The sequence below is a fragment of the Acinonyx jubatus genome, chromosome A2 (assembly GCF_027475565.1).
Source record: "Acinonyx jubatus isolate Ajub_Pintada_27869175 chromosome A2, VMU_Ajub_asm_v1.0, whole genome shotgun sequence".
Lineage (NCBI taxonomy): Eukaryota > Metazoa > Chordata > Mammalia > Carnivora > Felidae > Acinonyx > Acinonyx jubatus.
In genome coordinates this window covers 72,638,510-72,651,685 of record NC_069383.1, presented here as the reverse complement: position 1 = coordinate 72,651,685, position 13,176 = coordinate 72,638,510, and the positions used below count along the sequence as shown (strand labels likewise).

The window sequence follows — 13,176 nt, the reverse complement described above, 5'->3', positions numbered from 1 at the left end:
CCCCACTGCCTCAAGTCTGTTTCTAAAATAGAGGGATTGTATCTTCAACCACAGGGCTGTCTTTTCCAACACAAAATATATGGTTTAAAACCATATATTTTGAAATAAACAGTACTAAGAAAAATGAACCATGAATTTATTTAATAGTTGAATGAAGAATTATTGTTTGCTTGCAGTTATATCACATGTTGGACAATTTTGAATTAAGTGACACTGTTTTATGAGGATTCCTCCTCCCCAATAGAAAAATCAGGAAATGGAAGTATTAACAGATGTTAATATTCCAAGTCTAAGTACTTATTTAACAGTTCAACTGAAGTTGACCTCCGTGAACTAATTTTATTTTCTTATAGGTTCCAAATGCCTTCTAGATACTTTCTAGTATACAAAGATATTACATTTTTATATAGCACAATGTGCATAAAATACATTAATACATTCATTTTCTTTTAGCTTCAAACGTATTCTATGAGATAGAAGAAATGGTATTTATTTTACAGGTGAAAACACTGCAATTTAAGAGATTAAAGTGATTTAAATGTCATATTATAGTACAGAAATCAGAAGGCTCAGCATTTGGTAATCACTTATGGTGACATTGGATGGAATATGTAATACCAAGAAAAAAGCTGATAGGATTTTGCTCAAGAGGCTTCACAGTATAGCTGTCGTTGCCTTAGTTAATTTATATAGTGCATATTCTGGCCTTTGACTTGTAGGCTCAGAAGTCTGGTTTTTATCCAGAGAGGGAGGCAAACCACAAGAGACTATTAACTATAGAGAATAAACTGAGGGGTTTTTGAGGGGATAGGCTAAATAGGTGATGGACGTTAAGGAGGGCATTTGTTGTGACGAGCACTGGGTGTTATATATAAGTGATGAATCACTAAATTCTACTCCTGAAACCAGAAGTACACTGTATGTTAGCTAACTTGAATTTAAATAAAATCTTGGAAGAAAAAATAATTCTGATTTTTATCTTCTATCATCTGAGACTTGAGCTATCTCAGAAGTGAGCTCAGATTTTCCAAGTTCAAGAGGCTAAATGTTTAAATCTTGAAGATGAGATTATTAATTTACAGTGAGAAATGATTATCACCAGGACCTGCATACTTCAGGTTCATTGGATTTTACTTTCTTTCTCTGGGCAAATGAATTTGAAAAGCCAAATAATAATAATAGAAAGTTTGTTTAGTGAGCATGAGATTAAAGGATATTAGAGGAATCAAACGTTCCGTAGCATTATGCTATGATAACCTGGTGTATCCATCTCACAGAAGGAAAAGTCATGCCTGTGGACTGAAATTCTTAAATTCTGTTTGCTACAACCCCTTACATTGCTTTCTGTGTTAAGTATGGTTTTCCCAGAGTGATCAGAATTCGCAGTCTCACGGCACCTGGACTGTGGTGGAATGTGTACTGCCAACATTTCTGTCTCACGCCTTCCTTTTTCTAGGCTTTGACATTCTTTATTTAGATATATTAATAAATCCATTCAAGGTGCCTTTAAGTCCTCTTGGCCTTAGGACTCCTGAGTCATTTAGGTGATTTTACTTACCTACTTGTGTTTGTTCCATTCTATGGATTATACTTTCTTTGTAGTTGGGACCTCAGCCCTTAAATATTTAGGCAACTAAGTGACAGAGGCAAAACTTTGTTTCTAGGGCTTTTGCTTGACTCCCTTATGTGATAACATTCTTAAGGATGATTGTGATTATGAATATGCCTTGGCCTGTGTCCTGGGTTTAGGCTTATATACAGTTCCACAGTAGAGTCCCAAGTCAGACGTGGAAAAAAATGTCTGCCCCGCTTTCAAATTTCTATTCAAACCCAAAGTCTAGGACCAAGTTGACTTGCTATAAATGGTGTAGTTGTTTTGCATGTCACTTGAGGTCAGCCACAGGAATGAAACTAAGGCAGACCCATAAGAACCTGTTTTTGTTGTTTTAGTCTTTTCGTAGCATTTGCTCATCAGACACCTTTAAGTCACTAGAATACATAGAAGGAATCTTGATTTATTTTTAAGACTTTCTTCTGGAACTGTAAAGAGTACATAGTACTATACCTATAGAAAATACTAAGTTTATTAGTTAATAAGAAAGATGAAAATATAATGGTGTAGACATTTTAATCCTACTAATTTTGAAATTAATATTTTTCACCATAGCAGTGTAAGAAAAATTTCTTTCTTCAAGAAGACCAATGCTGCTCTACTGTTTGCTCACAAATAGTGTTGGGTACACAGGTCTTACCTCACTGACTTGGGAAAAATTGAAGGGCAAGCCTAGCAGTTACTATTTATAGAATTATTGAAAAAAACAGACTTCTCTCAATATTTTGGTATTGAGATTAAGCAATGTAAGTTGCCAGGAACTAAAACTGACATTTTTATATTTTCATTTTTTCTTTCTAAAGGAACAAGATAAAAAAGTAGAAAGCTCAATTAAAGAAATACAGGAAAAAGATGCAATCATTGAAGAACTAAAAACAAAAATAATAGAAGAAGAAAAAAAAACTCTAGAGCTAATGGATAAAGTCACAGTTACTGATAAATTACTGGAAGAATTACAAGAACAGGTTGTAGGAAAGAACCAAGAGATTAAAACTATGAAATTAGAGCTGACTCATTCCAAGCAAAAAGAAAGACAGTGTTCTGAAGAAATAAAACAGTTAATGGGGACAGTTGAAGAACTTCAAAAGAAAAATCATAAAGATAGCCAATTTGAAACTGATATTCTGCAAAGAATGGAACAAGAAACACAAAGAAAGTTAGAACAGCTCCGGGCAGAGCTGGATGAGATGTATGGGCAGCAGATAGTACAGATGAAACAGGAGTTAATAAAACAACACATGTCACAGATAGATGAACTTAAAATACGGCATAAAGAAGAAATGGAGAATGCTTTAAGATCATATCCAAGTATTACTGTTAATGAAGATCAAATAAAAGTAATGAATATGGCAATAAATGAACTGAATATAAAATTGCAAGATAGTAATTCTCAAAAGGAAAAACTCAAGGAAGAACTAGGAGTAATTTCAGGAGAAAAGTCTACTCTACAGAGGCAGCTTGAAGACCTTTTTGAAGAATTGAGCTTTTCAAGGGAACAAATTCAGAGAGCTAGACAAACAATAGCTGAACAAGAAAGTAAACTCAATGAAGCACATAAGTCCCTTAGTACAGTGGAAGATTTGAAAGCTGAGATTGTTTCTGCATCTGAGTCCAGAAAAGAACTAGAATTAAAACATGAAGCAGAAGTTACAAATTACAAGATAAAACTGGAAATGTTAGAGAGAGAAAAGAATGCTGTATTAGACAGAATGGCCGAATCACAAGAAGCTGAATTAGAGAGGCTGAGGACACAGCTTCTGTTTAGTCATGAAGAAGAACTTTCCAAACTGAAAGAAGATTTAGAAATTGAACATCGAATAAATATTGAGAAACTTAAAGATAACTTAGGCATTCACTATAAACAGCAGATAGATGGCTTACAGAGTGAAATGAGTCAAAAGATAGAAACCATGCAGTTTGAAAAAGATAGTTTGATAACTAAGCAGAATCAACTAATTTTGGAAATTTCAAAGCTAAAAGATTTACAGCAGTCCCTTGTGAATTCAAAATCAGAAGAAATGACTCTTCAAATCAATGAACTTCAAAAAGAAATTGAAATACTCAGGCAAGAAGAAAAGGAAAAGGGTACTCTTGAACAAGAAGTTCAAGAATTACAACTTAAAACTGAATTGTTAGAGAAACAAATGAAGGAAAAAGAGGATGACCTTCAAGAAAAATTCACACATCTTGAAGCAGAGAATAGCATTCTTAAAGATGAAAAGAAAGCCCTTGAAGACATGTTGAAAATGTGTACTCCTGTTAACCAAGAAGAAAGATTACTTTTCACAGACTCCATTAAGTCCAGATCCCAAGACTGTAACTGGCAAAAAGAAATAGAAGTACTTACAGAGGAAAATGAGGACCTCAAAAAACAATGTATTCAGCTAACTGAAGAGATTGAAAGGCAAAGGAACACTTTTTCATTTGCTGAAAAAAATTTTGAAGTTAACTATCAAGAGTTACAGGAGGACTATGCTTGCCTTCTCAAGGTGAAAACTGATTTAGAAGACAGCAAAAACAAACAAGAAGCAGAGTATAAAAGTAAGCTTAAAACACTTAGTGAAGAGCTTCATCATTTGCAAAGAATAAATCCAACTGTGGTAAAAATGAAAAGTTCAGTCTTTGATGATGACAAAACTTTTATAGGAGAACCCTTGGAAATTGGTGAGGTTGTTGAGAAAGATACAACAGAACTTATGGAAAAACTTGAGGTGACCAAGCGAGAAAAATTAGAACTGTCAGAGAAGCTGTCTGATCTTTCTGAACAATTAAAACAGAAACATGGTGAGATTAGTTTTCTGAGTGAAGAAGTTAAGTCTTTAAAGCAAGAGAAAGAGCAAGTTTTATTGAGATGTAGAGAGCTAGAAATCATCATTAATCATAATAGGAAAGAAAATGTAAATGCATGTGATGTTCCATTAGACTCTTTAAAAGATGGATTTGTGACAAGGACAAGCAAAGATTCTGGAGAGTCAGTTTCTAAAATAAATAAAGATTTTGGTGAAGAATCAAAAATAATGGAGGAAAATAAAATTCCTTTGGAAAATAGGACTGTTGAAAAAGAAGGCAAGCAAGAACAGTTGTTTTTGGGTCACTTGCCATTAGTGACAAGTGGATCATCACTTAGGACGACCGAACCAAGTAGAAATGATAAACTTCAGTGGGAACTTAGTGTACTTAAATCAGAGAAGGTATGTTTACTTATTTATATATGTTAAAGCACAGTGAAAATGTACATTTCACGCAAATAATGTTTTTATCTTCCTAAAACATAAATTTTACAAGAGAATGAAAGGGAGCCCTGTAATGTAATTCTCATTTGGGCCTCTCATCTATCATTGCCTTTATCTATTTTTACTTAGCACAACTTTTGATCTAAGAGTTATGAATTTGGGCCCCACGAAGGGCGTAAAGATTGCGGTCTTTTTCTTAAACATTGTTGCCTTTTTTTCAGTTAATTTATGTTACATAGTCTGTTCATAAATAGCAATGGTTTCACATTTTCTTTGGAATGGCAAGAGTTTAAATAACTTTGTAAAGAAGTTACTTTGTAATATTTTGTTGTAATATCAAAGCTTGGTTTCAGCATTTTGTTTCACATTAGTGTTTTAAAAGTTCCACAACTAAAAATTAACTCTTAAACTTTAGTACTTTATATAGTATTTATTCAGTAGTTATAAAACCATCTTTCCCTGAAAGAAATCTCAACTTAAGTCCCAGAGTTTTCTCTGAGTACTGTGTAAAGCTGAAGGGGGTAAAAAGTATTCTACTTATAACTAAAGAATGCATATAATGAATAATAATAGATATATAATATCTGATGTTATATATAATAGTAATAGAAAATAATGCTGTATTAGACACAGTCTAATACAGTTAGGTTATGATATCTACTATTGTATATAATAGTAGATCTTATGTATTTATTAAATATAATAAAAATAGATATATAATAATAGATTACTCTTGACCAATATGCAGTTTGCCAGTTACTAGTATTAGAAATAACTGGAAAATTCCACTGGGTATTTTGTGTAATGCTGCTAAGTAAGGCTTTTCTTTTCTTCACTTATGCAGCATATATTTATTGAATGTCTAACTAGGTATAGGGAGTATAGTAACAAGAGAAAGAAGATTCCTTCTGACAGCAGAAATATACTCTAGTGAGGGAGGCAGACAATAGACGAGGAAACAAGTGGAGTAGTTAGAAGTGGTAATAAGTCCTATAAAGAAAATAAAGCATAATGTGATAGAGAATGATGGGTAGTGGTGGTGACAACATTAAATACTGAAAGGTCTGTTCTAAGAATTGACCTTTGAACTGAGATCTGAATAATGAGGAGGAGCCTACCACATGCAAATTAGGGCAATTGTAAAGACCTGGGTGAGTTGGAGGAACCAAATGAAGGTGTGTTTAGTTGAGTTTGAAAGCAGGAGAGTGGAAGGAAAAATGTTTGAAGAAGAAAGAAGAGACTAGATCTTGGAGAGCCTTTCAGACTTTGTAAGAAGTTGAGACTATTCTATACACAGTAGGAAACCATTGGAAGGTTTTCTCTTTTTACTTCTAATAAATACAGAAATTATGATGGAGTTACATTACAATAAACCTATTGTAAATTGGAATATGTTAAGTTGAAAATGAAGTTAATGCACTTAACCTACTGGACATCATAGCTTAACCTAGTCTACCTTAAGCATGCTCAGAATACTTGTATTAGCTTACGTACAGTTGGGCAAAATCATCTAACACAAAGCCTATTTTACAATAAAGTGTTGAATGTGTCATGTAATTTATTGAATACTATACTGAAAGTAAAAAACAGAATGATTGTTGGGACACCTGGGTGGCTCAGTCAGTTAAGTGTCTGACGTCGGCTCAGGTCATGGTGTCACAGTTTTTGTGAGTTCGAGCCCCGCGTCGGTCTCTATGCTGACAGCTCTATGCGGACAGCTCGGAGCCTAGAGCCTGCTTTGGATTCTGTGTCTCCCTCTCTCTCTGTCCCTCCCCTGCTCGTGCTCTGTCTCTCTCTCTCTCAAAAATAAATACACATTTAAAAGGTTAAATTAAAAAAGAACGGTTGTAAATGTATTGGCTGTTCATCCTTGTGATCATGTGGCTGACTAGGAGCTCTGGCTCGCTGCTACTGCCCAGCACAAGAGTGTGCCATACTGCGTATCACTGGCTGGGGAAAGATCGAAATTCAAAATTTGAAGTACAGCTTCCTATTGAATGTGTATCACTTTTACACCATTATAAAGTCAAAAACTCCTGGGTCATAAGTTGGGGACTGTCTGTATATTTGCATTTATGATCTTATATTAAATGTAAAGATATTTTATATTTTAATAACTTAAATAGAGTTTAAAAATTCAAATTGCATAACGGTTAATGCTTCGTTAATTATCTGCAGTGGTTCTCAAAAGCATAATGTGATTACAGTTCAATTACTCCTGCAAATGTCAGAGATAGTTTAAATTTTTTAAAAAAGACTTAATTGGAGTGAATTTGAAGCTGTCAAATGGTCAGATTTTCTCAGTAAGAATTTTACTTTCTCTACTGAAGACATTTTCAGTGACATTCAGATACCCTCTCCTTGACATTAACTTACATAAATTAAAGAGAAGCAAACTGGTAAATTCCTTCCCAGTTGTCACTACCATGACAAACCCTCTTACTGGGAGAGGGGAGTAAAGTGGGGAGGGGGGGAAGGAGCTCACAGAAGAAATAGACGGATAATTTTACACAACAGTAACACCTACAAGCAATCTACATATGCTTAGAAATAATGCTGACTCCCCCCAGAATACCATACTCTTGGATGAAATTAATTGGCTAATAAACATGAAAAGGTGCTTTCAACCTTATGAGTCTCACAATAAAATGTGGTGAGGATATGGGGAGATGAGTACTCACATACGCTGTTAATGTCAATATAAATTGGTACAATTACAGAAAACATAGTTTGGTAAAATTTAATACATTTAATGTACATTACCTATGACCCTGCAGAACCATTTCTAGGTGGTTGTCAGTGTGGTCCCTGACTAGCAGTATCAGCAGCACTTGAAAACAGGTTAAAATTAAAATTTGGGGGCCCCACACCAGACTTCCTAAACCCGAAGCTCGGGGAAAGAGCCCAGCAATCTGTTTTAACAAGCACTCCAGGTTATTCTGGTGCCTGCTAAAGTTTGAGAACCACTTTATGAGGGAAACACAAGTATATTTGTACAGGGGCATATCTAAGAATTTACTGCAGTATTTTTGAAATATCAAAAAATTAGAAATAATAGTTGGTCTCCAAGAAGGAAATTGACAAATCGTGGTGTATTCACAGATACTGTAGGACAGTTAAAATAAATTAACCTGTATCTACATGGATAGATATCAGTATATTGAATGAGAAGAATGATTTGCAAAATAAATACCATTTTGCACCATTTATGTAAATTCTCAAAAACATAAAATATATATTGTTTACATGTACTGAAAAGTGATAGTATAAGAAATGGAGTGGACTTGTTGCAAATTTATGATAATAATTGCCTCTGGGAAAGGAGGAATGGGAATATAGTAGATTAAATTTTATTTATGTTTTCTTTCTAAACCAAAAAAGTTTGTAAAAAGGAGAGAAATGGGGGGGGGGGAGGAAGACAAAATAATTGTATTTATTGGGGTTGTGAGTACATGTTTATTACATTATTCTTTTCATTTCTCTATATTTAAAATATTTTTATTTTTTAAATGCTTATTATTTTGAGAGAGAGTACAAAGTGGGTGAGGAGGCAGAGAGAGGGAGAAAGAATCCGAAGCAGTTTCCATGCTCTCAGCACAGAGCCCGATGTGGGGCTCACTCTCACAAACTGTGAGATCATGACCTGAGCTGAAATCAAGAGTCGGATGCTTAACCAACTGAGCCACCCAGACAACCCTAAAATATTTTTAAATGATGAAGCAGGCCATACTACTACTATACCATCTATCAAAGTTTACAATAAAGTTGCGGTAATGGCAATATTGTGCTACTTTCCTTGAAAAAGATAGGTAGATCAGTGCAACAGAATGAAGTGAGAAAAATTAGACCTCTCTCTTTTTTTTAATATATGAAATTTATTGTCAGATTGGTTTCCATACAACACCCAGTGCTCATCCCAAAAGGTGCCCTCCTCAATACCCATCACCCACCCTCCCCTCCCTCCCACGCCCCATCAACCCTCAGTTCTCAGTTTTTAAGAGTCTCTTATGCTTTGTCTCTCTCCCAGTCTAATCTCTTTTTTTTCTCCTTCCCTCCCCCATGGGTTTCTGTTAAGTTTCTCAGGATCCACATAAGAGTGAAAACATATGGTATCTGTCTTTCTCTGTATGGCTTATTTCACTTAGCATCACACTCTCCAGTTCCATCCGTGTTGCTACAAAGGGCCATATTTCATTCTTTTCTCATTGCCACGTAGTACTCCATTGTGTATATAAGCCACAATTTCTTTATCCATTCATCAGTTGATGGACATTTAGGCTCTTTCCACAATTTAGCTATTGTTGAGAGTGCTGCTATAAACATTGGGATACACGTGCCCCTATGCATCAGTACTCCTGTATCCCTTGGGTAAATTCCTAGCAGTGCTACTGCTGGGTCATAGGGTAGGTCTATGTTTAATTTTTTGAGGAACCTCCACACTGTTTTCCAGAGTGGCTGCACCAGTTTGCATTCCCAGCAACAGTGCAAGAGGGTTCCCGTTTCTCCACATCCTCTTCAGCATCTATATAGTCTCCTAATTTGTTCATTTTGGCCACTCTGACTGGCGTGAGGTGATATCTGAGTGTGGTTTTGATTTGTATTTCCCTGATGAGCGATGTTGAGCATCTTTTCATGTGCCTGTTGGCCATCTGGATGTCTTCTTTAGAGAAGTGTCTATTCATGTTTTCTGCCCATTTCTTCACTGGATTATTTGTTTTTTTGGGTGTGGAGTTTGGTGAGCTCTTTATCGATTTTGGATACTAGCCCTTTGTCCCATATGTCATTTGCAAATACCTTTTCCCATTCCGTTGGTTGCCTTTTAGTTTTGTTGATTGTTTTCTTTGCTGTGCAGAAGCTTTTTATCTTCATGAGCTCCCAATAGTTCATTTTTGCTTTTAATTCCCATGCCTTTGGGGGTGTGTCAAGTAAGAAATTGCTGCGGCTGAGGTAAATTAGACCTCTCTTATATAAAGTTTTAAACTGTAATTTCATGTATTTCCCCCTTCTAGTCAGTAAATGCAGAAGATAGAAGTTGTTTTAAAAATGTAAGTTGTTTAAAAGTATTCTAATGTGTACATACATTCACTTTAAGAATGATTTAAGGCTACAGATGGAAGCTCAGCGTATATGCCTCTCTCTGGTTTATTCAACTCATGTGGATCAGGTTCGTGAATATATGGAAAATGAAAAAGATAAAGCTCTTTGTAGTCTTAAGGAGGAACTTATTTCTGCCCAAGAGGAAAAGATAAAGGAACTTCAGGAAATACACCAGCAAGAGCTACAGAATATAAAAACACAAGAAACAGGTAAATGGCTTTCTAAAAATATTATAAGTAGTATGAAATAAGTAAATATCACTTAGAGCCCACCATTCCATGATTCTGTCCTGGTCTTAGAACCCATAGAGGAAGGTAACTGTATATCCAAGTCCTGGATTCATCTGTTCCTATAATCATTGCACATTTTTTTAAGTGCTTGGGAAATCTAAAATTACTGAATCATTTTCCCACAGAAGTTGTAATCAAGTGGGAAAGCAATATAAAATAAACTCTTAAAAAACAATAGATGAATTTCTGTAATAGAAAAATGACTAGAAAGAATGAAAGAAAAAAGGAAAAAAGACTTATACCTCCTGGGAGGAGGAGTGGAGTGAGGTTGCAGGCAGGAGTAGGGTTGTTGGAATTTTAGGGAAGGTTCCTGAGTCTTAAACATAGAGGTGTGAGAGATCGTAGCCATCTTGGAGAATTGAGAGTTCAAGTTATGTGAGAAAGTGGTGGGCTATAAAGCTGTTAAGATTGACAGAAGCTTGATTAGAAAAGGCCTTATATACTCTGACTGAAGCATGTTTAAGCTTTATGCTATTGGTGATAGGACCTGTAAGATTTTAAGTAGTGGGAGTAACAGTAAAATTTTTATTTTAAGGTAACACCATGAGGCAAAGTAAGGAAGGTGATTAGTTCTAGGAAGACCAGTTAAGCAACTTTGGAGGTAATTCTGCTAACAATAAGGGGCTGAATAAAATGTCATTGAGGATGGAAGAGAGAGTCAAAGAAGTAGGCTGTAGTCTGCAGTTGATATTAGGAGGAAAGGGGGAAGAATTGAGAGTGGTCCGCAAGTTTCTAGCTTGGGTAGCTGGATTGAAGGGGGGACTAGTCATGAGGAGTATGCAGAGCAGATCTATGGGAAGAATAATAAATCCAGTTTGGAACATAGTGAGTTAAATATACCTTTTGACTTAAAAAAAAAAAAAGTTATCTAGTAGGCAGTTAAAAATAGAAGTCTGAAATGCAAGAGGTTTAGGGTCAAGATTAAGATTTGGAAATCCAAAGATCATTTGAGGCCAGAGAAAAGAATGAGATGTCCTAGGAGACTGTACAGTAGGCACTGTGAGAAGCAACAACATATAAGGCATCTGAAGTAGAAGACTAGTTGTAGTTAGCTTTTATCTCTAGTAATTGTTTAATCACTCTATTAAGTAGATTTCCTGTGTTCAAAACATCTGTAGGTTTTCACCCTTGACAGATATACTTTTGAGAATGAGCTGGTTCCTAAGTTTGTCTAGTTGCTCTGTTGAACAGAGTAGAATTTAGGGAGTGGCTTAAATATCATTTTTCCACTTCAGGAGTTCTTTAGGTTTGAATGTAATAAGATTTTAAGCATGTATTATTTTTAATGATATCCTCTAAAGGATAGAATCTGTCCAGTGGTTTTTTCAACTATAAGTTAATTAATGGGTCCACTAATGGTTGATGCAGTTAGTGAGTAATGGCCAGCATTTTTTTTTTTTTTTAGTAAATAAAAGAATACAGTAGAACAGGAAACATTAAAAACATATAGTATATTTAAAAAAAAAAGTAAATAATGATCTGTGAAATTCTTGTTTCAGTTTTCCATGGATGTGTATAATAGGTTACAATATATGACCTACTTCTTATATTGAGGAGTAGTAAAATTTGTAAATCACCACTTCATACCATTTTGTAGGATATAAACTGAGAATCTTAAAAATTATCTGAGACCATTAACATTGAGCAGTGGAAAATAAGTTTTAAGGAAGGAATTTAAAACTAATCTTATTGTAAGGGAAGCTTCCAGTTGACATAGGTTTAAAATGATAATAGTACTTAAGTAGATAAATGTTTAATACAGTATCTGTTCTATTAGGTGATGAAGTGAAGCCTTTACAAATGCTTATTGGAAAACTACGCAGGGCAGTGTCTGAAGAATGTTTTTATTTTACACAGGTAAGATATTAGTTAAAAAGTACTTTTGGAATGAAATCTTGCCATTTGCAACTACATGGATGGAACTACAGGGTATTATGCTAAGCGAAATTAGAGAAAGACAAATATCATATGACTTCACTCATATGAGGACTTTAAGAGACAAAACAGATGAGCATAAGGGAAAGGAAACAAAAATAATATAAAAACAGGGAGGGGGACAAAACATAAGAGACTCTTAAATAATGGAGAGCAAACGGAGGGTTACTGGAGGAGCTGTGGGAGGGGCGATGGGCTAACTGGGTAAGGGGCATTAAGGAATCTACTCCTGAAATCATTGTTGCACTATATGCTAACTAATTTGGATGTAAATTAAAAAAAATTAAATTAAAAAAATGTAAAAAAAAAAATACTTTTAGACAGGAAATGCTATACTTCAGAACTGCACTTAGAAAATATTCCTGGGTTTTTAACTTTAAAATGAGCATTTAAATGTTTTCTGATAATCTTTTGAAACAAAAGAGATTGGAGTAAATTATCTCAGCAGTGGAACAGACAAAAGGTATACCTAATACAAAAAAACAGTGGACCAATAGAACCCAAAAAAAGTCTGTTTCCTGCTCCTGCCAACTTTGGGTGTTGAGTGCATCCATTGACTTACCTGGGGAGATTGCACAAGATCAATGAGATATGATTTCACACTTCAGATTGCCAAAGTCTAAAAACTCTAATTATGCCAAGTATGTTTGTGAACTTAGAGTGAGATAGAAACTCTTACACACTCCTGGTGGAAATGTACTACCTTGAGAAGGAGATTGGCAGGGTATATTTTTGAAGATATATACATCCTACAACCCAAGCATTTATTTGTGCACAATCAGATCTGTTCATTGCTAGAGTGTCTTTATTAAGTTAAAAATGGGAAACAACTCAGCTTTCCATGAACAATGGTAATAAATAAATTGTGTTATCTCGATGCACTGGAACTCCGTTTAGCAGTGTTTGATGTCTGTACTAATGTCAGTAAATCTCAAAAGTATAAAGTATGTATGCTCGAATAATTACCTCTGGATAGAGAGAAAGGTGCATAAAATGGATAAGCAGTACT

The 13,176-nt window shown here is 34.9% G+C and overlaps 1 protein-coding gene across 7 annotated transcripts in view; it reads left to right on the top strand.

Moving 5' to 3' along the window:
• The window catches only part of AKAP9 (A-kinase anchoring protein 9), a 151,834-nt gene that overhangs the window by 41,536 nt on the left and 97,122 nt on the right, over nucleotides 1–13,176 (top strand). For all 7 annotated transcript variants that reach the window (XM_027071866.2, XM_053218467.1, XM_027071869.2 and 4 more), the window contains 3 exons: nucleotides 2,416–4,803; nucleotides 9,938–10,151; nucleotides 12,010–12,089. In XM_027071866.2, coding sequence (XP_026927667.2) covers nucleotides 2,416–4,803; nucleotides 9,938–10,151; nucleotides 12,010–12,089 — 2,682 coding nt within the window. The remainder of the gene's footprint in view (nucleotides 1–2,415; nucleotides 4,804–9,937; nucleotides 10,152–12,009; nucleotides 12,090–13,176) is intronic.